Source organism: Phaseolus vulgaris, chromosome 9 (genome assembly GCF_000499845.2).
Source record: "Phaseolus vulgaris cultivar G19833 chromosome 9, P. vulgaris v2.0, whole genome shotgun sequence".
In the NCBI taxonomy this organism is placed as follows: domain Eukaryota; kingdom Viridiplantae; phylum Streptophyta; class Magnoliopsida; order Fabales; family Fabaceae; genus Phaseolus; species Phaseolus vulgaris.
In genome coordinates this window covers 36,465,378-36,493,121 of record NC_023751.2, presented here as the reverse complement: position 1 = coordinate 36,493,121, position 27,744 = coordinate 36,465,378, and the positions used below count along the sequence as shown (strand labels likewise).

General features: G+C 26.7%; 2 protein-coding genes and 2 long non-coding RNA genes across 5 annotated transcripts; 3 read left to right on the top strand and 1 right to left on the bottom strand.

Moving 5' to 3' along the window:
* Positions 1-4,310: 4,310 nt before the first annotated feature.
* Positions 4,311-6,209, top strand: LOC137821738 (uncharacterized). Of its 2 annotated transcripts, XR_011082874.1 has the most exons (4): positions 4,311-4,372; positions 4,614-4,675; positions 4,768-4,799; positions 5,456-6,209. It is a non-coding gene; the product is annotated as an uncharacterized lncRNA (long non-coding RNA). The 2 variants fall into 2 exon arrangements; XR_011082873.1 differs by having other exon boundaries at positions 4,768-6,209.
* Positions 6,210-16,185: 9,976 nt separating this feature from the next.
* On the top strand, positions 16,186-18,266 carry LOC137822654 (isoflavone 2'-hydroxylase-like). The gene is made up of 2 exons (XM_068627598.1): positions 16,186-17,398; positions 17,484-18,266. Exons 1-2 carry the CDS (start codon positions 16,496-16,498, stop codon positions 18,090-18,092), a joined length of 1,512 nt encoding a protein of 503 aa, XP_068483699.1. The 5' UTR covers positions 16,186-16,495; the 3' UTR covers positions 18,093-18,266.
* A 1,575-nt stretch (positions 18,267-19,841) lies between these two features.
* LOC137822656 (uncharacterized) lies at positions 19,842-20,752 on the top strand. The gene is made up of 2 exons (XR_011082955.1): positions 19,842-20,343; positions 20,426-20,752. It is a non-coding gene; the product is annotated as an uncharacterized lncRNA (long non-coding RNA).
* Positions 20,753-21,098: 346 nt separating this feature from the next.
* LOC137822655 (serine carboxypeptidase-like) lies at positions 21,099-24,735 on the bottom strand. The gene is made up of 9 exons (XM_068627600.1): positions 24,382-24,735; positions 23,304-23,472; positions 23,020-23,139; positions 22,589-22,732; positions 22,341-22,491; positions 22,144-22,232; positions 21,801-22,062; positions 21,419-21,552; positions 21,099-21,336 (listed from the first exon to the last, which is right to left on the bottom strand). Exons 1-9 carry the CDS (start codon positions 24,702-24,704, stop codon positions 21,232-21,234), a joined length of 1,497 nt encoding a protein of 498 aa, XP_068483701.1. The 5' UTR covers positions 24,705-24,735; the 3' UTR covers positions 21,099-21,231.
* Between the last annotated feature and the right edge of the window lie 3,009 nt (positions 24,736-27,744).

Below are 27,744 nucleotides of genomic sequence, written 5' to 3'. Positions count from 1 at the left end.
TACCATATTACAAAGTGAACTTTAAACTTAATTCAACCCCATAAAACCAACTTTTGAAGTTGAAGTTTGCACTCACTTATATACTATGAATTGTCCTAATCTCTAATCGATGTGGGATATCTGGCAGAAATACACATAAAGTTTTGGTAGTTATTAGTTTTTAAAAAAAAAATATTTGGGTGGTGTTGAAAGAGGTATATTGTCTGGTCTCTTCTGTTTTTTTTCCGTCTAAGTCAGCTGACGGAAATCCTATTCAAGTTCAATGCTTCAATGTTTTTTTTTAATCAGCACAATGTTTCAATGCTTATCCGTCCAAATTGTCTGTAATAAAAAATAAATTTGGTCTCTCAATGAATTTGTTCATGTCTTCAATATGACGTATGATATATCATGTCTCTTTTAATTAGTGAGATCTGTTTTTATAAGAAATTTTAAATATCAACACAATGTTTTCTGTTCCCATAATGTTTTAGTTTTTTCCATACGTGTTAATTATTATAATAATAATGTGCACTTGTGTAATATTGAATATAGTTTATGATTTTTTGGTATGAAATATTTTCTTTAGTATATTAAATATGGCGAATATATTTTCTTTTTACATCATGTTTTAGTTTCCTTTTTATACGTATTACACTAAAAAAAGAAAATCATTAAAAATCAATTTTAAAGATAAAAAATAATTAATTACTAAATTAGAGACAAATTTAGAAATTAAAAAAAAATTAAATTAATTTTTATTATTGTTAAATAATTTATAAATAATATTTAATTACATCCAAATTTTTTATTACTAAATTTAAAATCTAAATAATTGGTAGTTAAAATTTTGGTAGCTAATTAGATATCAATTGATAAACTATATAACAATAATATAAACTAATTTAAAAAAAGAAATAAATATAATCTCTAAAATAATATTTAATTTAATTAATATAATAACTAATTATTTTTTTATTTTTTGTTTTTAAAATTGGTTTTTATTTGATTATTTTTTTGAAGTGTTAGTTATTATAATAATGATGTACTTGTATAATAGTTTTTAGTATTAAATACTTTCTATGGTATAAAATGAGATTTTTATGATAATTTATTTAGGTTGTTGCAATTTATTTGTTATAATATTAATATTATATATATATATATAATCATACATGAAATGAATATTAATAATTGATTCTTTAATCAATAATTACAATGAGAAAAAAAAGCTGAATCCATCATATTGTTATTTGAGCTAATAGAGGATGGCAATTTCTATTAAAGATATTAGATAATAAAAAATATTTTTTATTTGAATTATTATTCGACTACTAAAAAAAATGGCATTGACTCCTATTAAAATTGGTTGAATATTGATATAATACAATGAAATTTAGATTTGGTGAGTTGAGTATTAAGATTAAGACCCAATTTGAACCTAAGTTTATTATATACTTATGCAATTATTTCACAAGTTTTAATCTATTGTTATATTTGGTTTGTAAAAAAAACGTAGGAGACTTTATCGATTCTTTTATTAGAAAGTTTATCCTTTAATTATTTGTTTAACTTGTTTATTTTATTAAGTTTGATATTGTAGTTTCTTTATATCGAATTCACGAATTTATTTTATTTCTTGATTAATATGCATGCATTAAATCTCACCTTCAATTTTTAAAAAAAAAATATTATATGAACTTTTTTTATGAATCTCTTAAGAACTCACACTCTCTTTACAAAAAATTTAACACGTAATACTCACACAAACATAAAAAAAACTCATTTATAAATTATTTATTTTCTCTTACAATTCCACCAAAAAAAAATTGTTTCCTTTCCTTAGAACAACTTTAAATAACAGAAGGGCGTTTATTAGGTTTTAATGCTTAAGTTAATAATTTATCACAGTTGTCTATTTATATTTTAACTTTATTTATTAGAGTATTTTTAATTGGTTGCCATTAAAATTTCATTTTAAAGGTTTATAGTTAGTATATTAAAAACTATTTCATATGTAAAATGTATAACGTTGTTGAATGTGAGACTTTATATGTTATTGATATCTAGTTGAAAGATATAATTTATTATTATATTATATTTTTATTATTATTAAATATATTGAAGGTACATTTTGGTATGTTTTGAAAATTGAAATTTCAAATCAAATTGAACTGCTCCATTTAAAAAAAATTCAAAACAATTCAAAATATTTAGACTTTTTTAATTATTAATTATTTTTTTATCCATCAGATACTTGCAACCATTCCGCTTACAACTTTTGTTCTAGAATAAATGAAAAAACTCTTCTATTATCATTGTTAAAAATTGACTCTGTAGAATCCAGAAAGAATTGAATGAGTATACAACTATTTTGTATTCTTCTTTATCTTTTTAATACTTAAAAAAAACCTATAAATATTTTTAAAAAATAGGATAGTATTACTAAAAAAATTATTAAATAAAAAATAATTTTAAAAATTAAAATAATTAATTATTATTTAATTAAATTAGATACTATTTTATAAATTACAAAAATTATTAATATTTAAAGTAATTTTTATTATTAATAAAAAATTATAAAATAGATTTTAAATTGATATCTAATCTTAATTATTAAAGTTATAAATTAATTTAAAATTTAAAAAATTAAAATTTAAAAAATTAATTTAAATATTATTTTAAAATTATTTTGTAAATTTTATTAATAATAAAAACTATTTTAAAGATTAATAATTTTTCAATATTTAAATTAATATTTAATTTAATTAATATAGTGATTAATTAATTTTGTTACGATAGAATTGTTGGGAAAAAAATTATTATTGATAGATGGCACGCCGTTTGGTGATTAAAATATTTATAATATTTGGTTAAAAATTTCAACTAAACTCCTTAATTATTAATCATACCTATATATTATTTATATAGTTTATGATTTTTTGGAATTAAAAATTGTGTCACACCTACTTTTGTCAAACTTGAATTTCCCTGGTGATCAATCCGAATATAAAGATGCATAAACCAACTTATTTTCAATTTATTTCAACTTTCTATTCACTTTAACTTATTTTATTAACATCAAAAAAAGTATTTGAATTTATTTCACAGCATAATCTATAAAAAGACTAATAGTACATACGAAAATAGTTTATTTTCTTCTATCATATTACAGAATAATGATTTCATTAAACTATTTTTAAAAAAAAGTCCTAAATATACATTCTATATGAAAGTGTTGACAAGTGGCTGCGATGATGATGGTTGGTGTGCACAAGACATGCTGTTCAACGCATGAATTATATATATTATTAGTTCATTGCCTGTAAGATAATATTGTTATTTTGATTTCAGATAAATTTACTGTTATTTTGATTTCAGATTGATATTTATTATAAATATTTTCAATAAATTGATAAAGTGAAATAATTTTATGTAAAATTTGAAACAAAGTAAAAACTAATTTCATATTATAATATAATACAAGAAAAAAAAATATTTAACCATTTTTTTACGTTCAACTGTTATCTTCTTCTTCTTCTTTTTTTCTGTCAAACCATGCGTATAGGAATTTTCCAAGGGAAGAAAGGATCAACGTTCCACTGTAGTTGTCATTGTGTAACTCAATCTTCACGTTGCAGAGAGATAAAAAAAAATGTGGAAATGGAGTAGCCATCTTCATTGAACACTATAAAAATGAAAATGAATAACTTAATCTTTGATTATGGAGGATTAATGGATAGGAAAATTTAATTATAAACAAATTATCAATCATTATGTTTCAACTCAAAAAATTTATATTAAATATTTTTAGGTCTTTTTTATATATTTACTTTCTTATTTTTAATAATACAAGACTTTCCGTTTATATTTGGATTGATAATATTTTTTTTCAATGTTTTTTTCAACATTTTTGCTCAAAGACTGTAGAAGTGGTAGGTAAGACTTTTTTTTAATCACAATGTGGGATACACATTAATTATTATTATTAGGATAATTGATTATTATTATTATTAGGATAATTAATGTTGTAGGTTAGAAGAAAATAATGGCATGCTGACGCTGCTTCTGACTGTTTGTTTAAAGGTTGTTTTCGTTTGACATGTATAACTAAAAAATAACAGTTGGTTAAGTATGAGTATACGTACATTTTTTTTATGCTAATATAATAATTATTGTGATTTTATATTAACAGTATAATAATTATGAATATTAATTCCACACTCATTCATGACTTGTATTATATATATATATATATATATATATATATATATATATATATATATATATATATATATATATATGGTGGCGAGGAGAGACAAAATGTGATTGGAATCTTGTGCAAGTTCTTTCTTTGAATGGGGTTTTTGATAAGATCATAAATGGTGAGAAGGTATGTTTTTGAACTGTTATCAAATATCCCACAACAACACTTTTATCAAATATCCCTTTTAAAATAAAGTTTTTGTTGGAGGATTTGTTCAAATAATTAAATAATTGGTTTTGTATCAATTGCATATACTAAATCAATACTCACTTCACAATTTCACCAACTTTCCACCATCTACACATTCAAGTAGTTCTACAATTGTTCTTAAAGTTTTTCATTTTTTTCTCATGGAAACTATTGCAAGACCCTTCATGCATAATGCTTTCAAAATGAAGAAGACATTGGTTTTCACGTGCCCTTTATAAGGTATGGTCTCATGAATATGAGTTCAATGTCCTTCTCTATTGTATATGGGGCAGGATTTAAGTTATGCAATGTTTGTTTCTTGATTTTGCAAGTTGTCTCATGATGCATCAAGGGGATGATAAAGGTAAGGTTGCATTTGATAATCATATTCTTGCCCCCTAATAAATCTTAAACAAAATACATTTTTATATTAGTTATACTTATTTTATATTAATTATGTACTAATCAATTTTAAATCAAAGTTGGTGTGGGTTTCTTTGATATGTATATGAGTACATAATTTTTTTTTTGAGTTTCAGCTACCTCCAAGTCTACTTGTCGGGTGAAGATATCTAAATTTTGGTAGGAAGTGTTTCTTGGTTAGCTACCATTCAATGTAATTACTTAGAAAATAGTTTTAGAGTATAAGTGTTATATTCTAAATTACACCTAAATATTTTATTATTAAGATAAAAAAATATACAAAAAGAAAATTCAGTTATTAAGATTTTATTTTAAAATAACCATTATTTTTCTAACTTTCTGAATCTCACAGTCATCAGAATGATAATCAGAGTCTGTCATTGGATACCTAACAGTGAATACTACAAGACTACTCAATAAAAATTTTAGACAAAATAAGTTCTTTTTTGCTCCTTCTTCTTGTGTTAGTTTTGAAATTTTTAGATTTATCTTTTGTATAGGGTTTGCATGTGGTGTTTTTAGCTTCAAGACCAGTCTCTGTTAGCTCAAAGTTCTAATGATATAGTTAGATTTTTTTATCAGGATTTTGTGGTGCAGGTTAAGCTACCCTTGAATTTTTGTGGGATTGGATCTCTTAATGAGCACCTACTCAAACTCAGATAAGGGAAGTTAATTTTATTTTCAAATACAACCCTAGGTTACAAGATCTGGGTGTGGGGGTGACGTAGTCACTAGTCTCAAATTTTCTTGCAGGGAGGTTGGTTTTTAGAAAATTAGAATGTTGTATGAGATTGAGATTAAATTGTAAAATTTTAGATTTTATGTTGATTGAGATGTGAATATAGTTATTGAATATGTTTTGGTTGAGATTGGAAGTGTTTGAATTACAATATAAATGAGTTGAATTATTTTATGATATAATTGAAGTTAAGAAATTGTGAGTATTGATTATTGATTTTAATTTAAAGATGTTGAATACATAGATGGTATTATAGATTGATAAATTAGCTTTATTAGAATTACTATACAACTTTAAGCAGTGAATTATTATTGTTTTTGGTCTAATATGTTTGAGTATGAAAAAATTGTTGAAAAGATTAAATTTTAATAGTTTTATGGAGTTTTAATATGCATATCTTGCTCAGGCGAGGTATTTTCGCTTAGGAGATACCTTTCTCGCTCAAGCTAGCTTGAAACAATGAGTTCCAGACTTATTTTTGCTCAAACGAAAAGGAATCTCGCTCAGACGAGACCCATTTTCTCCTAAGCTAGAGAGAATATTGCTCAAGCGAAAGTGGAGTGAATTTTAGGATGCTCTCGGGCTGATTTTCGCTCAAGAGTGGTTCTTTTTGCTCAAGCTAAAAAAAAAGATTTTCTTACGTGTTTCATTATTTTTTATTATTTTTAATTAATTTTTATGAAAAAATTAATTATATATTTAATTAAAAAACCTTTAGTTTTTATGTGATTATGTAATTTTGTTTGTTTGCTTTCTTAGTTTTAGTATTTAAATTATGTGACTTTGTATAATGTGATATGTGAATTATGAAGTTGAAATTGAGAAATAATATTTTCAAGAAAAGTAATAACGTGTTCAGATTGTTGGGATATGCATTGACTAGTGATGTGTCTAGGAGGTATCTTGACTCTACTAATATAATGGAATCATATAGATGAAGTTATTCAGGTGGTGAGAGTAGAAGGAGGTTCATGTGATTCTATCTGGTGTGTGAAAAAAAAATTTGGTCTTTCAGATTGTCATATGAGATGATTCGAGATATTGAGATTTTTATGTGCATAGATGTGTGGATTCATAATGAGGTAGTATGACAGATGCAAATATCCGCGTCTAAGTCAATGCACGAGTCTTTCGAAAGTAGAGTCAAATATCTGAGTAAGTAGGAGGCGAACATGAGAAATATTGATTACGAAATTTTATGGACACTTGATTTCTTTGTGTATATCTATGAGCATTGATGAAATTATGACTCTTAATTGAAGTTCTATTTATATTATAAGTTTTAAAAATATCATTTTATTTGTGTTGCTTTTGTTTTATTTATCTGCGATGATAGTGTATTTACACCTGAGCAGCAGATGATTTTACATGTGATAGATGAAATTGTGTTGGGTTGAATACTTATTTTAACTTATGTAATTATTAAAATCCTTAGTAAGAGAAATACATATTTTAAAATATTATGAAATATGAATATGTAAATATTTAATTAAATATTACAGATGTATTATAATATTTATAGGTGGAAAAATAGAGATAAATTTGATGAAATTCCAGTTTAGTGTATAAAGGTGGATTTTCTCCTACAATTCCCTAGAACTAATTAAGGTACTTTTACTCATAAAAAGCATTTTCACAAGTTTGGAAAGTAAATAAATGCATTTTCTAGCATAGGAATTTTCTCGCAAAAAAGAAATTCCATAGGGTCATTGTAGCATGAAATCTAAAATCGAGCATAGGTTACCCTAAATACTAAAGTACATAAGTTGGATTTTTCTCCTACACTCTAGCTAACAATGATGTGTTATATTAATTTAAAAAATTAAAATATTATATTTTAACAACTGAACATCACTTAATAATTAGTTAGAAATAATTTTCTAATAGTAATAAAATGTGGAAAAAGACAAAGCACAACAATAACTTTTTCAATTACAGTTATAGAATAATTTTGAATATTAATATATTAGTTCAAATATTCATGTAAGCCATAATTAAAAATAAAAAATACAAAATATGCTAAAATATTTTTGTATGTATTTTTAAAAATATTATAATATATACATTACGTGATAAAAACTTCACTATAATACTTATAAAATATTTAATAATAAATTAACATATAAATTATAACAGTGTTTATCCTCATCCTTAGTCGTTGAAATAATCAAATAAAAGTTACACATGGTTGCGTATAAGTCAAATTAGGGTTTATTTAACAGAATAAAATAAAATGTGAGTGTTGTATGTCAAATTTGGTGTTATTATTTAATTGAAATGATGTAATCTGAATTGAAAATGTTACATAAATAGTGTATTGTTCTTACAGTGATGCCATCAACTCAAGCTACTCTTGGACTTATCCACCACCTACCAAAACTCAACTATGCCTTTCTTATTCAATGAAAATTATTAAGTACTTGAAATATTGCATGATATATAGTTACATGTTATTTATTTTTAAATTAAATATATTTTTTATATTATAAAACAAAATTGATTTTTATTTATAATTTAAATTTTGAATCTTCTAAATACTTATAATAAAAAATTACTTAAATAAATTATTATAGTAACAAACAAATTTTTTAGTGTGAACTATGTTATATAAAGATTTTTTTTAGGTTAAGAATGTGCAGAGAGTGTTTTTTATTTTTACAAACAGAAAAAAAACACATGTATTTTAATTAGATAAAGGATTAAAAAGAAAACACCTAAAATGATATAGAAAAAGACATAAGTATATAATTGATTAAAGTTAAAATCTTAATCAATTATATATGTTAATATTTTATTAATAATTACTTTTTCTAATAAATAATTAAATTAATAAATAAAGTAAAAATAATTAACTTCAATTTTAATAATTTGTAAAAATATTTATTTTAATTTATTATTATTATTTAAAAATACAGTTTTTTATTAAATTTCATAAAAAAATATTTTAATTTAAAATGTATTTTAACTCTAACTTATACTCTTAAAAGTTATGTTTCACATCAAATTATTTTTAAAATTTTATTTAAAAAATAAAAATATATTAATATACGAAAAAATATGTTTTATTATATCAATCAAATCAATTGTAATTCTATTATTTTTTATTATTATCTTTTCCTTAATTAAATAAGTACACTTTTTAACTTTTTTTTCTCAACTTGACCTAGTGAAAACAGTAGTGTTTCTAAATTATTGTCATTGAGTTTTCAATGTTACTTTTGTCTTGGTCTTTCGTGGGTCATTCTCATAGTGATGTAAGAGAGAAGTCAAATCAAAGACCAGTAAAAGAATTAAAATTTTATATGATATTTTTAATTGACTAACTTCTTATTGAAGAGCTAAGAATTCAGAGATAAGTACCTATTCTCTTATAAAATAACAATTATATTTTAAAAAGTAAAAGTAATGTTATTTTTCTAAGACATATATATATATATATATTATAATTTATTTATATATATGTATGTTGTATCTAAAAGTAAAATTTACGATTTAACTTAAAATACATATTTTATTTTATTTTTTATTTAAATTAATTTCATTTTTTTAAAACAGATCAAAATAACTTGTTAAATCATATAAAATTGGATAAGATGCAGAAATTGTAAGTAATTGTAAGATAAAGTGCTTATTTATATTATTTAGTATGATGGTAGAAGTTAACTTGTTAATCCTAATATTAGTACAGTGTAAAAAATTTATTAAATAATAATTAATTTTAAAAAAGTAATTAGTTACTATATTAACTAATTCTTTTATAAATTAAAAACTATTGATATTTAAAATAGTTTCTATATTATATTTAATATTTATATTATATTTAGTATATTAGTTTTAAAGTTTAATTACTGACTATTTTATATTATAAAATAATTTTTATAATTATTAATTAGTTAATAAATTTTATTAATTAAGTATTTATATTAATTTAAATAAATATAAATATTTAAAAAAATATTTAGGCTAATATTAACTTAATTTATTTTTAATATTTATTTCAAATACGATCTCCTACCTTAGCACTAATCTGATATCAATAAAAATATTTTTTAGTTATTTAAAAAGTTAAAAGTAATTATCATTAATTTAGAGTTGACTAAATTGATTTTATCAATGTGTAATATTAAGCATATTCTACTAGTATCAGCTAAACCAACTATAATACACATGTTTTTACTATTATAAAATTAAAATTAATTATAGATAAATAAAAATAATTATTATATTAACTAAATTAGATATTATTTTAGAAATTAAAAAATTATTAGTTTTTAAATTAATTTCTATTATTAATAAATAGTTTTTATATAATTAATTAAATATCAATTTAGAAACTATTTATTGATAATAAAAATTAATTTAAATATCAATAAATTTTTAGTACGTAAACTAATATTTAATTTATTTTTAGTATATAAAATTAATTTTTATTTAATAATTTTTTTAATGTTTATTTATAAAAAAATTAATATCGATTAAAATTGACTAAATTCTTTGTAGTGAGTAAAGCTTAATGAACATATAAAAAAAAAAAAAAAAATGAATCTTTGACTGGCTATAAAGTAAGATTGGTCTTATTTATACTACAGTTTATTTAGAAGTTAATTCAATTTTTATTTTTTAGTGATATATCTTATGCAATATGAATCAATATTAGAATAGAAAATTAAATCTATTTTTTTTTATAATAATGAAATATAATAGCGTTGAAACTTACCATATTTTTTAAATCTATTTTTTTTATTAAAATTTTCGTGTTAGACTTTGAACTTACCATATTATTGACAATAATTATTTACTACTATATGGAAAAAAAAATATTATTAAAAAAATAAATGAAAAGTATATATAAAAAAATGATATATAAATAATTTATACTTCTAAGAAAAGGAAGTTTAAAACTTAAAATAACTCAAATGTATATATAAATATAGCGTGAATCCTGCAGAATGAGTGCAGAAAAGGGATATTTTCTTTCCAGAAGATTGTGTTACAGCACCACAACTTAGACTTTTAATTTATTTATTTATTTATTATTATTGAGAATCTAGAATGTTAATTTTGCTTTGAAAATATTGATACATGATTTGAGGAGGCTAATCCATTGCTTTTGACCTACCTTCAAGCCTTCACCTTAATGCATTCAACACTATCACTTCACCATACCTACCACCCTACCTCTGCAGCCATTCCTCTAGAAAACAAAAACAAACATTTTAATTCACTCAATTATTCCTTCGTTAGAACAAAATCATGAAATAGAAATCAATTTTTATAGACAAAATTATAATTAGTTGCTATAATGACTAAATTAGAGACCATTTAGAAACTAAAAAAATTTTGATTTCTAAATTAGTTTATATTATTGTCAAATGGTTTCTAAATTGGTGTCTAGTTAGCAACTAAGGTTTTTCTACTAACTTTGGTTGCTAATTAGATACCAATTTAAAAACCATTCAACAATAATAGAAATTAATTTAGAAACCAAAATTTTTTTTAGTTTCTAAAATTATCTCTAATTTAGTCACTATAGCAACTAATTATTTTTTGTCTATAAAAATTGATTTCTATTTCATGATTTTATATTTTATTTCAGTGATGTTAGAATCATTTCTCACTAATTTATTTTTCATGAATCATGGATCAAAGAATCTACCTACTTCACCAATTTCCTTTTCTCCTTAAGTGTATAATTGTTTTGTTTGAGTAGAAGATTAAATAATATAAAACAATATAAAGGTTGAAGATTAAATAAAGGTAGAAGATTAAATAATATTTTCTCCTTAAGTGTATAATTGTTTTGTTTGAGTAGAAAGGAAATCGAAATCTATTCTAATATTATTTTTATTTGAATGAAAATATATCTAAGAATAACTGAAAATTTTGCTACATTTTCAATTGAATTAAAATCGTGTTGTTTGAGCTAAAATTGTATTGTTTGAACGAAAATGAATCCGAAAAAGATAATTATTTCTTTTATATTTTTGATTTAGTGGAAATATATTGTTTGAGCAAAAGATACAAAAAGAATGTTTCTCCAAAACTAACTACTTTTCAAGGTTTTACCCAAAATCAATACCTAATTTTGTAGTTTTATAAAACATACAAGATTAATAAGAATATCACATTGTCCAAAATTTGACTTCTACTCTTATTAAACTCCTATACATCAACATATATATCTACATATTCAAGAATTCTAAAAAAGATTCCTTTAAAATTCAATTCAAACAACCAACATTCATTATTATTTAAACTTCAAACAATTCATAACATAATTCAATCACATTCAAAAAAAATTCAACATTTAATGAAGATATAATTTACCAAATTATCAAAATATACTATCTCTATACTTTCACGATGAATTTAAATCAAATCATTCTAATTCACTCAACAATAAATCTCCAAGAACAAAATATGATGGTACAGTTTTGCAAAGTTTTGTATATAAATTTGAATTAATCTTTGATAGACAAGTTTTTTTTGGGAAGAAATAGTGGCACTTTCAGAATATATTCAACTATTTTTGCCTGACGTGGTTTGATTAATAACGAAGATTCAAATTAAGCATCAAACACATCAAAGAGTCTGAGACCTTGGGAGTGTGATTTTCGTTTATTTGTTTTCAAGTCATTCAAACTATACATAACAAAAATATTATTCAATTTAGTCAAAGTTTGAATATGATAAATATTATATATAATTAAGAGGGTTGGCAGATAAAAGTTGACAGAGTAAGATAAATATATATAGAGATAAAAGTTTGAAACCTTGTTTAGTTGAACTGATTTATTAATTAAAGTTTTTTCTTTTGGGTCGTGTTACATAATTTTAATGGATGAGTTCATGTTTGAATCTATATATACAATAATAATCCTATCATTTTCACACATAATAAATCATTTGGCAATGATCATAAGAAACAATAATAAATAAATAAATATATTTATTTAGATTTTTTTATAAATAAATAAATAAATAAATAAATGTTAAATATTTAGAGTAGTTCAACCTTTATAAAAGAAATAGTCAAGCTATCTAGGACTTTTATTTATACACATTTAATAAAATAAACTACTTCTATATAATAATATCGTTATAAAAAAATCATTAAATAATAACTAAATTTAAAAATAAAAAAATAAATTATTATATTAATTAAATTAATATTAATTTAGAGACTAAATAATTTTTAATATTAATGTGACTTTTATTATTAATAAAATATTATAAAACAACTTTAATCTTCTACTCAAACAAAATAATTTAGAGACTAAATAATTTTTAATATTAATGTGACTTTTATTATTAATAAAATATTATAAAACAACTTTAATCTTCTACTCAAACAAAATAATTTTGAGACTAAATAATTTTTAATATTAATGTGACTTTTATTATTAATAAAATATTATAAAACAACTTTAATCTTCTACTCAAACAAAATAATTTTGAGACTAAATAATTTTTAATATTAATGTGACTTTTATTATTAATAAAATATTATAAAACAACTTTTAAATTGATATTTAAATTAGCTATTAAAGTTTTAGTTTGAAACTAAAATCTTGATAGCAAATGGTTAGATATCAATTTAAAAACTATGTTATAATTTTTTATTAATAATAAAAATTATTTTAAATACTACAATTTTTTTAATTTGTAAAATAATTTTTAATTTAATCAATTATTTTAGTTTTTAAAATTAGTTTTATTTAATAATTTTCTTATTATATGTTTAGTTGTCTAGAATTATATATTTTTTTCTATTGCAATTTGTTCCCTCTTTTGCTGCATTCCTCATTCTTATCACACCACTCTTCTGCACTTTGTCCCCATTTTCTAGGTTAGTATTTAAATATTTTATAATGTTATTTGGAATTTAAGTTATTTAGAATGTGAGTTTTGTTTATATATTTTGAGAAGTGTTATTAGAATTTAAATTTCTTTTATATATCTTTAGAATTGTCATCGAGAATGAAGTTAAAATTATGTTAGATGAGGCTTTAGAATTGAAATTATATTTATTATGTTCGATTATATCTATTGCAATTCTTATTTACAATTTAGGAGCTTAAGTTATTTAGTTATATATTAAAATTTTAGATATATAAATTTATGTATATAATTAAGGTTTAATTTAAGGCTTTTGTTAGTTGTGATTTGTAAATTTTCATGTTTTAAAAATAGTAATTGAATATATTAGTATTGCACATAGGGTATCAGATTTTTGAAAAATTGCGTCATAATCTTTATTTTTTGCAAAGTCTGCATTTTAAAGTGTTATGTTGTCAGAATTTTGTTAGATTTTTGTGTATGGATAAAATCTTAATTTTTTTTTAGATTCAAGTACATCCCAATTTGAATCTTTCTATGATTTATTTAATCTTTATAAGAAATAAGTAGAAATAAATAGACAATACTAGAAGTAATTGTAGTTCCACGGTTTAAAAAGATTAATCACTTTTTAATATTTTATTATTATACATGTTTTAATCTATATTTAATATACTTTACATACTTTACATAATTTCATTCTTTTATTTTATATTGATTTTTATACATATTTAATTATGGAAATTTTATATTATTATTTCCATGTCACCTAAAATTTGATACTGCTAACTTTTATAAAACATATAAAAGATGTCGATTAAAATTTACATAATATTAAACTATAAAAAATGGATTTTCTTAAAAAAATAATATAATCCTAATTTTTATTTTATTTTATTAGTTAATACTTTTGGTGACATTTTAGATGGAGACTGTATGCTACATTTTACAAAAAATCTCTATCAATGACAGTTAGTAAAAAGCAAGGTTATTTTAACCATTATTAAAAACTTCTTTTGGGTTAGTGTGTTTCAACTCACTACACAAGTTAACCTTCTTCAATATTTTTCTTCCTTCATTTTTTTACTTTTTTTATTTTGTTTCACACCATCTCTTTACTTTCTTTTACCGAATCCTTATTTTCTTTCAGATCATCTAAACATTAAAAATATGCAATTTTAGAACTTTAGAGTCTTGCTCTATGGTGCCTCAATGAACCTAGATTTTAAATAATTAAGGACAAAATAACAAAATAGAATTTTCATATAATTATGTTGGGTGGTGTAGGTTTGAAATAATATGGTGCAGGGAGAAACAGCCCAAAGTTGAACCCAACAAGCACTGGACTCAAGTTTCTGGTATCACAACTCAAATTCAGCTTTTACTTCCTGCACTCCATTATTATTAACTGCATCCTCATTACTCTATTAGTAGGCTATAAGATGTATTTTACCATATCTTGTTCTTACCGCGCATTATGGTCTTCTTTCTTCGTAGTTACTCCAAGTCCTGTATTATTGGGTTGAGTGATGTAAACTGGGATCTGATCTTGATGATCTCAAATCAACAAGTGGATATAACTTCTATATTTAAAAATATTTATTTACTAAAAATTAATTATAAATATAATTTTTATATTAAAAAATATTTGTTATTGTACCGGACAAAGTACTCGAATGCTCGGTGCACAGGTGTGAGTAGGTCAGTTTGGTTATTGGATCCAAATAATGGATCACAAGTTTGACCCAGTTATGTTGGTAAGCTTGTTTGAGACTAATTAAAATAATATTTTTGTTATATATTAACATAAAGTTATTAGCAGAATATGTTTTTTAACCTAACAAATGTATGTAGTTGTTAAGACACGTAAATACATTCATACCGTTGTTGATTGAAAAGATAAAATTGTTAAATAAGATAAACGTCGTAACTAAGGGTGTCCATGTAAAACATAGTAGTTTCCTGTTGTTAGCACCTAAAGTGATGCACCGTTGGCAGGTGGTGTTTTTGTTATTATACTTTCAATAGAGATAAAATTCTCATGAAAGAAAGCGATTACAAAAAAAAGTTATAAAAAGGGGTTAAGACTCTCGATAAAAGGATGCAAATTTTGAATACTAGCTTGAATACTTATCTTTGTTTCGTATGCTCTCACTGACTTGATCGTCAGAGTGTGATGAACAGGTATTTTGTAATAGAAAATTTAAAAGGAAATTTATTAGATACATTGCCGGAGCTAAATATTAGTATAACTTATAGTCTATGGTTTTATAAGGAATTGGAAATTTAAATTAAAGCTAATACTTTGATGATTTTCATCTCATGTTATCATAAAATAAAAATACACTAATATTTGTGTAAAGTTCATTAAGAGTAGCAAAATAAAAAGTTAAAATCCATTGCGAAAAGATATATAAGGAATGTGCAGGGTGAAAGATAACTGTAGAGAGAGTGGCTACTTCATTTCCATCTGCAATAGTTAGTCAGAAGAATATGTTATTACAGAAAGCACGACAATATAGAAACTTTCTCTTCGTCTAATATTAAGAATCTAGAATGTTGATATTATATAATATAAATATTATCGGTATTGTAGACTACTGGAGCTTATCCCATTCAACAATGGCTTCCATCACCGTTGATTTTTTTAGCAGAACACCATCTTCCTTTGACCCACACTTTCCCCTTCACCTTTCCATGCAAAATCTTTATAATATTATATACCAAAATTCTCTTCTATTTTTAATTCAAAGTATTCTTACCTTAATGCATTGAAGATGATACACCAACCACTCCAGGTCTCAGCAGCCATTTGTGAAGAAAAGGAAAACAAAAAACACTTCAAGAACAAACATGGTGGCTGCTTCTGATATGCCATCATTAGAGGAATTAATGTTTTTTAAACTGCATGCTATGAGTGAGTGACTGCTATATATAAAGCTGCTTTGCATGCCACATTCTTCATTCATTCATCACTCAACTGCACATGCAAACGCACACATACTTCTCTATACTCCGTCTGTTACCAAATAACAACAACTGAAACATTCACCATTGCAATGGAAGTGTGTGCTTTGGTGTTGCTGGGGTGTTACTTTCTGGTTTCCCTGGTATTCATAGGTTTCAGTCTGAAGTTGCTACTGGGAAGCAGAAGAGTAAGAAATCTGCCACCGGGGCCCACTCCACTGCCCATAATAGGGAACCTTAACCTTCTCGAACAACCCATTCACCGCTTCTTTCAACGAACCTCCAAGCAGTACGGCAAAATCATTTCTCTCTGGTTCGGCTCTCGTCTGGTGGTTGTGGTTTCCTCACCCTCAGCGTACCAAGAATGCTTCACCAAAAACGACGTCGCCTTGGCCAACCGCCCGCGCAACCTCTCCGGAAAGTACATCTTCTACGACAACACCACCGTAGGGTCCTGCTCCCACGGCGAGCACTGGCGCAACCTCCGCCGCATCACTTCCCTCGACGTTCTCTCCACGCAGCGCGTCCACTCCTTCTCCGGAATCCGCAGCGACGAAACCAAGCGCCTTGTTCACAGGATGGCCAGGAACGCGAGAACTGACTACGCGCACGTGGAGATAACTTCCCTGTTCAGCGACTTGACCTACAACAACATCATGAGAATGATCTCCGGGAAGAGGTTTTACGGGGAGGAGACTGACATGAAGAACGTGGAGGAAGCCAGGGAGTTCAGAGACACCGTCTCGGAGATGCTCAAACTCATGGGTTTATCCAACAAGGGTGATTACTTGCCTTTCCTAAGGTGGTTCGATTTCCAGAACGTGGAGAAGCGCTTGAAGAACATTAGCAACAGGTATGATAACATCTTGAATAAGATCTTGGAAGAGAACCGTAGCAGCAAGGATCGTGAGAACTCCATGATTGACCATCTCCTCAAACTGCAAGAGACTCAACCCGAGTATTACACTGACCAAATCATCAAAGGCCTTGCTCTGGTAATCAATTTATATCTATATATAGAGATGGAGAAATATGTAAACTTGTGTTTCTAACTTTGAGATGATGAACTTTGCACTGTAGGCGATGCTTTTTGGCGGAACAGACTCATCAACTGGATCTTTAGAGTGGGCTTTATCTAATTTATTGAACAACCCAGAGGTGTTGAAGAAGGCAAGAGAAGAAATGGACGCTCAAGTAGGACAAGAGAGATTGTTGAGTGAGTCAGACCTTCCAAAGCTTCCTTATCTCAGGAAGATCATTCTGGAGACACTAAGGTTGTATCCCCCAGCTCCAATTCTGATACCACACGTGTCTTCAGAAGATATCACCATTGGAGGGTACAACGTCCCAAAAGACTCAATAGTGATCATCAATGGTTGGGCCATGCAGAGAGACCCTGAACATTGGAAGGATGCGACAAGCTTTAGGCCTGAGAGGTTTGATGAAGAAGGGGAGGAGAAAAAGTTGGTGGCGTTTGGAATGGGAAGAAGAGCTTGCCCTGGAGAACCAATGGCCATGCAAAGTGTGAGCTACACTGTTGGATTGATGATTCAGTGTTTTGACTGGAAACGAGTTAATGAGGAAAAGCTTGACATGACAGAGAACAATTGGATTACATTGTCAAGGTTAATTCCTCTTGAGGCTATGTGTAAAGCACGCCCTGTCACTCAACAAATTGGAACCTTTTAATTATATTTTATTTTGTATGAGTTTCATGAGGATCCACTTCTTATAAGTGCTGATCCTATACATGTTTAAACTAATAAAGTTTGTTGTATTCTACTGGGTCTGTATTAGCATATACAGTATCAATACTGTATACAACCCCAGTTTTCTTCAATAAAATTCTCTACTTTCTTTTAATTATGAATGATTCTCAATGCTTTTTAAAAACATATTTTCTGTTTTATTTCTCCTGTTACTATCATGACGCTTTCAAGTGTTGACAAATAAATCATCACTTATAAATGATGATTGTTCCTATTTGTGTTGATAATCTGAAGAAACATATATGAATGATGGTTGATTAAAGGCTTAAATAAGTGAAATTGAAGATGAAAACATATATCCAAAATATCCATGGGAGCATCTTCAAAGAAGATTGAATCTGCAAAGTCAAAGATAACTGTAGAGAGAGTGGCTTCTTCATTTCCATCTACAATAGCTTACAAAAGATTGAGTCATAGCATGTCAATATAGAACTTTTATTTTTATAATCTTTCCTATGTTGTTAACAATCTAGAATGTTTACATATAATATAGGGAATTATTTGGATTGTAGATGCATGGCTTTGTATGGCATTCCACAGAGAGTTTTTTGACCAGTTGAATACCTTACTATTTACTTTACTTAATATGTTCAAGATTATGCCTTCACCATTTCAGATCCAACCACTCCGCAGCCATTTATGAAGAAAAAGGAAAAAATATTCTTTATTCAGAACTTCTATTAGAAGAAAATATAAAAAAATAAAATAAAATTTCTTTAAACTTAATTTAATCTCAAATAAAATAATAATTGGTTCAAAGATTAACTGAAGAAAAGAATGAAAAAATAATTCAAAAGTTAAAGTATGAATTAATTTAACATTCTTTGGAATAACAAGTCATTCAAACAAAATATAGAATAAATTAATTATTCAATTTAGTTGAGTTTGAATGTGATAACTATTATATATATAATTACTACTACAATAGGAGGGTCTTAAGAGGTTGACAGGTTTGATTCTTGACCAATCTGAAGGAAAAAGACATTAAAATAAAGATTTATAATTCTCATTTTTTAATCTTTACTTGAAATTAATTAAGATGTATTATCATTATGAAAAACAATTAATCAGGAACAAATACATTGATTATATTGTTACAAAATGGCTGGCTGCTGCTACTGTTTAGTATAAAAAAATAAGAACAAAAGGTGGACTTTTCACTGTTGAGATCATGCCTGCATGCTATATCTCATATCATAGCAATAAGGAAGAATCATGGTGTATGAAGCTGACACACTCCTTTTAACCTTTTAAATAGCATGTTGGTGTCCGATGTATTGGACATCGACACTCGTATGATATATGTAAGATACGTATTTGTGAAATGTCCAATTCAAAAAATATTTGTTAGATTTCTGACAATTCTAATATGGTTCTAACACAATTTTAGAAAGGAAAAATATATTAATTTTTTAGAAAAAAATTATTTGTATTTATTATGATTATAAAAATAAGAAACAAATCCTTCTGAACCAGTCAGTCGTAAAAAAACATATTTCTGCTCCAAAAAATAATCTGAAAAATACTTGTAAACATAAATCTTTATTGTCAATTTAGATAATTTATAATTATATAATATATAGTTCTGTGTTTTCGTATCCTATATTTTAAAGATTTTACATATATGTATTGTATCCGTCGTGTCTTAGTGTGGTGTGTCATGGTAGTGTGTGTTTTGGTGTTGCTAGGGTGTTACTTTGTGGTTTCCCTGGCATTCATAGGTATCAGTTTGAAGTTGGTACTGGGAAGCAGAAGAGTCCGAAATCTGCCACCGGGGCCCACTCCTCTGCCCATAATAGGGAACCTCAACCTCCTCCAACAACTCATTCACCGCTTCTTTCAACGGTGGCGGAGATGCTGCAACTCATGGGCTTGGCTAACAAGGCTGATTACTTGCCTTTCCTGAGGTGGTTCCATTTCCAGAATGTGGAGAAGCGCTTCAAGAAGAGCATCAGCAAAAGGTACGACACCATCTTCAATAAGATCATCCATGAGAATCGCAACAACAAGGATCATCGTCAGAACTCCATGATCTACCATCTCCTCAAACTCCAAGAGACCCAGCCTCACTATTACACTCTCCAGATCATCAAAAACCTTTCTCTGTAACTTATTCATCATTTTCCTAAGCTCGAATCCTTCTCTTAAATTGTGTTTGTGAACAACAATATGTAAGTGGATGTTTGTGCTATAGATCATAATCATCTTAAACACTCTCTTTGTTGTGTTAAGTTTGTGTGCATGGTTCCACAGGCCATGCTGTTTGGAGGGACAGACTCCTGAACGGGAACTCTGGAGTGGTCGCTGTCGAATTTGTTGAATCATCCAGAGGTGTTGGAGAAGGCGAGAGAGGAATTGGAGAGATTAGTGTTCGAGAAGCCTCCTCCTCTCTACTCTCAACTTTCCTCTGATTACTTCCTTTTTCTCTTTTTCTTTCTGAAACTTTCTCAATTGCCAATAATCTTCAATGTATTTTTTTATTATTCTTATATCCAAATGTAGAACTGGTTCTGCATTATATCATTAAAATTTGTAATTATTCACGTCGCTTATGATAGAAGATTCTTCCTTTCTTTTCTAGTTTTTCTTAGCTCTTGGATGAATTGAATAAAGGAAATTCATGTAGTAAAAATGTATTCCTGCTTGGTCAATGGAAACAGATAAAAGAGCTCCTTAGGGTTCTTTAAGAAAGAAAAGCAAAAGGAAGAAAAACAACTACTTCAGTTGCCTTCAAAGATGAAGATGTCCATTCCATGAGCTTTTGTTGTCTCTGTTTTAACGTTTTTCTAAATTTCGAAACTTATTCACTTTTCTGAGTCAGAACTATATTAAGTTCAATGATTTGTTCACATTTTTTTGTATGAAAGCAATATGAAATGGTGCACATTGCACAAGCCATTTGTGCGAGTATAGAGTTCAAGAACTGTTTCGTGAAAAATACAAATTCCAGCATCCAAATATTATTTATACCAGAAGTCATTTACACAAAATGATTGTGATCACTATTCATGTATGTTTGGTTTTGTCTTTAACATGAGTGTATAGATTAAGAGAGACAACTAATTATCTCTCTGTGAAGTCAGTTTCCCTCCCATCCAGCTTTTCAACATCTCAAGTGAAGCTTTTGGTTGATCCATAGGAACCATATGCCCAGCCCCATATACCTGAGATGATATCACAAAGCAAAGAGTTACCAAATATGAAATTAACAATGCCTCACTAAAGAATACAACCCTGAACACAAACCTTGAGAAAAGAGAGAGGTCCATAGCTGTTCAAAGACCCTGCATCTACACCCTCAACAACAAATTTCACTGTTGGAGATGTTCCAAACTCCTTTTGGCCTGACCACTCCATTGCATGAACCCACCTTGAATTTCCTGCCAAATGAGAACCACATCAAGAACTCAACCAAGCACATACATAACTTTTCATGAGAAATGTAAGTAACACTCTTATGATTTCATCATCTATTGTTGACTACAGTTTATGGAGATTCACCAAAGTTTGTGGGATCCATATGTATTTAACAAGTCTCATCATGATCCATTGGTAATTCTGAATCAGAAAAAGAACATGAATAGCACTCTTCAAACAAATTTGTTCCAAATGAATGGATTATGCTCACCTAGCCAGTTGCATATGAGATCGTATTCCCCTGCATACACAAGTACCTTGATTCCATCCTCAAGAAGAGCAGGAATCCCCACTTCCAGGTTTTTCATCCAATCTTGAATCATAGCATTGTACACTGTTGCACTGCATGAAACATAATCCAAGTCACTCCCCACACCTAAAGCACTCTTCACTTTCTGCAGGTTTAACAACGTCTCCACGTTGCTGAAATTATAGCACAGATCCCCCAAACACTTCTTTCTGATGTCATAGTACTGCAATTTGCATATCAGAAGATGCAGTAAGCAAACTGAACTGAGTATGAAAAAAGGAACTGTTCTTGCATGATTACTCACGTTAATGTCCCCAGCAATGGACAATATATTGTCGAATATGTTCATACAAATATTCAATGCATTGTCACAACTACGTCCACCTTGAGTTTCTGAAAAATCAAACACAAACAGCATCACAAAGTGAAAAATCATTATAAATTAGCAAAAGGGGTGTGTTTGCATGGAAGAAAAAGGGAGAAGAACTCAAGAGGTTGTACCACAAGTTTTAGCAGCTTGTTCACAACCAGGGATTAACTTGCTTATATCCTCGTGTTCAGCCTCTTTGATAATTCCATTATCTAATGCAAAGTCTGGGTATGCTTGGAACTGAATTGCAGGATTTGTTAACCCATTACCAATTGCAAAACCCTGTTGTTACATCAAATGAATCAACACAGAAAAAAACAGGACAAGAAAATTATTAATTAATAAACCTTTCAAGAAATGTACATGAACAATGTAAGACCTTAAGGTTTATATGAATTCCTTGATTTTCTTTGTTTCCTTGGTTAACCCTGGATGCAAGAGCAGGAACATAGTGTCCAGCATATGATTCTCCAGTGATATAAAAGTCATTCTTAACGAACTCAGGATGTGCCTTGAAAAACTCCTGTCATTATAATAAAATTGATTTAGCAGATCTTATTCATGCACAGCAAGAATATCTTATATTCAGAATTGACAAGATATAAATACAGTTTCCATGTATGTTCCCAATGTTCTTTTTTAATCAGATTCATGCAAACAAAAAGTACTGATATTTAGTAAAAAAATAATACTAAGTTATTAAGATGAAAAGTTAATTTTGATTACAAAAATCATTACAAGTACTTACAAAACTGCACTAAGTTGATAAATGGGATTAAAAAAGGAAATTCATATTAATTTTCTTTTTACCTGCAAGAAGTCATATAAATCATTGCTAACACCAGTTTCATCATGACGAATGTCACTGTCATCAGAAGTGTAACTAAAACCTGTACCTGTAGGTTGGTCAACAAATAAAATATTTGATGCCTGCAAAATGAGAAAACTATGGTTGATGCTAGTAATAAGAAAAAAAAACTGGTGTAACAACTAGGTTCTCTAATCTAACCAATTTCACCAATCTTTTTGACTATGTACTTAATGGTTGAACCACAGTTTCAGTAAAAGAAAGAAACCTAGAAATTGATCATTACCTGGTCCCAACCGTAATCATTCCATAAAAGAGACAAATTATTGGCAATATGAAAAGGGCCATTCTCATAAAACAAAGCCAATTCACTGCCACACCCTGGTCCTCCAGTTAACCATATCACTACGGGGTCATCCTTGCTGTTCCTTGACTCAAAGAAAAAGTAAAACATCCTGCATTTCATAGAAGAAGAAGAAAAAATCATGATCAAACATATACATGAACATTTACAAGGATAAAGTTCAGTTTAAACAATTAAATAAAATACACTTGAATTATAATTGACCAGTTTCAAACCAATAAGAACGGAGAAGTGATAGATTGACAACTTGTACCAATCTACATCTCATTTATTTTTCTAAAATTTTAGTTTTTTTTAATGAAATAACAAAATATTTTTTCTTAATATCACAGGTTGTATAGTGAAACAAGTTTTCTTTTATTAGTGATAAGAATGTGTGTGATCAGAAATAAACTTGGAAGTGTCCAAACTCATGATAAATACAGTAACAAGACCATTATAAGTTATATTTCAAGTCAATAAAGATGAGTGGTCGAAACTGAACTTAGAAGTTAGAAGTATCCAAATTCAAGGATGAATGCAATTAATAGAAGAAACTTGTAAAACGCGTCTGATATATATAATAATGATACAATTTCGTGTATATGACGATATTAAAATTTAATGAGAAGCATATTACTTGCAGAACAATTCATTATTCCTTTAGATCTATACTTTAATTGAATATATAACACTAATATATAGTAGCAGCTGGTTGGAAAAGAATAAAGTGCTGCAACAATTGTTGACCCTTTTAGTTAATCATTGTATCAGAAAGAGTTCTTTTTGTTGCAACTTGCAAAGATAGAACCTTGACCCATCACGTCTAAAAGACTTTTTTCTCATTGGAATGATGAGGAAATGAAAAAATCTATACCACATACACTGATACAAGTATTCTACAAGATACAAGTATTTTACAAGAAGTATAGTATGAGTCTCGATGTCTGATACGTATGTTTCACCCGTAGTATGATATAAGTGAGTATGTTAGATGAGAAGGATGCATATATATATATACCTTGCAGCTTTGGAACTGGGGAGTGAATAGTAACCTGCATGGTGACCAAGGTCTTGAATAGAAGGTTCAGAATCAGCAAGAAACGAAAACTTCTTCTCCACGATCCTCCCTGAAACAAAAGCTTGAGGGTCATCTTTGACAGTGTTTATGGGGTACTTTGGGAACAGGTTGAAGCTTCTTATGAGCTTCTGTGCTGGTGAGTGTGAGTTGGCACGGTGATGGATGAGGCGAGAAGTTGCATAGGAAGAAGAAAGTGAGAAGAAGAAGAGCAGAAAAAGAGACAGAGACAGTTGGGAGAGGGTTAACGTTGGTGATGGAGCCATGTTGTGTGAGTTTGTGGAAACTGTCTACCAATGCTTTTCAATTTATACTTCTCACTCAATTCCAAGGGCTCCACCACTTCTCATCATTTACTGTTTCGGAATATTTTAATTATGCATTTCATTTTCTAGTAATCATACACCTAAAACTTGTATTTTTGGAACTACCAATAATTAAATATACAAAATTGGTTAATAGTTTTTCATTAAATTTTGTGTATAATTAATTTTTTTTTAAATTATCTATTTATATATATAATTACGTGTATTATTTCAAGAAGTTATAATGATCACACAGAATGTTTAACTCAATTATATATTTAAAACTTTTGACTAAATTAGAATAATCTTACTCTGGTTACTTTATGTGCTTCGTGGCATTATTTTTGGTATATATTAATTTGTCTGACTTCTAATTTCAGCTTTTGTCGATATGGGTTTTGAAGATAAAGTTGTTTAACTTTTTTAATAAGGGAAAAATTACACTAATTAATAAATTTATCTGCATGTTACTGTCTAACCCTTATTATCATACACTCTAATTAAACCATTCAATGTTTTAATAACCATAAAAACAAAACACTAGTAAACGCTGTTTCGTTGCATTCTTTCTACAATTTTAGAGTTATTATATTTTTGTGCATTATATTTTTAATTTTTTTTGTTCTCTTCGTCACGGTATATATTTTAGTTAAAAATCATTAAATTAATATTTTTCTATTATTGTTTAAGTCATTCAACTTAGTGATAATAAATATTTACTAATATAAATCAATTGAATGTAACTTTGTCTTTTATGCTATTTGAGATTTGATTCTCTTGGTTCCAATTGGTATGGTTTTAATCTTCCAAACGCATCATTAATATCAGTTTATCTTACCACCAATTATAAGAAAAGAAATAATGAGCTTCTAAAAAAGAACACTGATCTAGATTAGACGTAATTAGTGTAGGCTTAATAGACTTAAAATGAAGCAAAAATTTCAAATTATTTTTAATAACTAAAAGATTATTAAAGTATATTACAATTTTTTGTTAACGTATGGGTTTTGGTCTAGTCTCGTATTTTTGTATTTTTTATTTATTTTTAATAATATATTTTTTTCATGTGATGGTAAATGATTGTTGTTATCTTAGGTGTCAGCCTAACTGAGATCTTAAGTTGCATAATAATGTCTAACAAGCTTTTATTTTTTTAAAAAATATATATTACAATTTTTTTTTCTCTGCCTAGATTTGATGAGTTTTTTTTCTTAAAGTGGTGTAATTTTAATTCAAATTTTCACAATAAATGGGCAGATTAGTTTTTTATTCAAAAATTGGATAAATTGTATTATGTAATATGATTAATTTTGAAGAAATAACAATTAGAAATACGATTTTTTAAAATTTCAAACAACATGTACCGGCCAAATTTAAGGTCTAATTCGAAAATAATTTTTTTGAAGAAATCTTAGTTACAAAATACAATTTTAATTAAGATATAATTAAACATATACATCTAAAATACAGTTTTTGAAAAAGTTCTGTATAATTGAATTTGTATTTAGCATGTATAACTTTATACCAGATTGTATTGAAATAGTATATAAGATGTATATTTTTAGTGTTTTTTTTAAGAAAAACTTACTTTTAAAATGATGAAATAATTTAAGAAAAATTTAATTATGTTATTTTGATTTAAAAAATATATCAAAATTAATAAGAGTAATAAAAATTGTAAATTTAAAATGTTAACAATAAACCAAAAATGTAAAATCAAAAATATTTTATTTTCCATCAACATTGTTGCAACTATATTATTAAAATAGCAATTTTACTTACTCACGTGGTCGTATTGTGTATAGATATAATCTTCTGAAGTAGTCTTCTGAGTGATGAGACTCAAACATTTCTTTTAAATGACGTATTTGTATTGGACACACGTATCAGACATCGATACTCGTATGACACTTGTAGGACACGTATTGGTGAAGTGTCAAATTTAAAATATATTTGTTAGATTTCTGATCATTCTAATACGGTTCTAACACAATGTGTTTTATTAATTTTTAGCAGATTTACTTTTTAAGCTAATTGGCTTATTTTAATGTCTTATTAAGCAATATTTGAACAATTTTAGTTTCTATTCATTACTCAGTACATATTATTTAATTTCTATTGAGAACATATTTTGATTTATTAGTAGAATTATTCTTTAATATTTCTTTGTGTAATGTGTTGATTTCATCATTGGACAAAATGTTTCAGGTATGCTTAATATTGGAGTTAAAACAATTTGTTACACTAATTATGTTACTTTAATCAGTTTTTTAATTATAATTGATATAATAATATAATAAATTATTTTTCTGAAAATTTTAGGTAACATTGTTTGTCTCTAGAAACTTTACTGGTATGTCAATTACGTTATACTTATTCTTCAAATACATGTACTAAATTGAATAACGAATTATTATTATTTAAATAGTTGAAAATTGAATATAATATTGTTACGACAAATTGCATGTTATGTCTAACAATGATTTGTTATTTAATCATGCTCTGTGTTTTTATTACTTATAACTTATACCTTAAATGCATTATATAAGTTACTATGGTCAGTATATATCAACATTATGCTCAACAAGATACAAGGTAGATCATTTCTTATTTTCAAGACTTTTGTTTATTGATACATGATTACATTAAATAGGTGTCAAAATAATTAACTCAATAATTTATTTTATTCTTTTTGAGATAGAGTGTGCCCTTTGTATTTTTCTTATACACTTTTTTCGAAATTTACTTGACTCTTTCTATGCACACAGTTAATGAAACAGGTAATCATATCATCCCAATTTCCAAATTTATTTTTCTACAAAATATTTTTTTTTAAATTATTTAAATTTTAACCTTTGGATTTACATGCTTATTATTATTATTATTATTTATGTAAAATAATTATATGTTGTCTGTAATGATTTTTTTAGGCGACTTCTTTTTATGTTATATTTCTCATCATCAAACTTCTTAAAAATGAACAAATTCATTATTCCAAAAT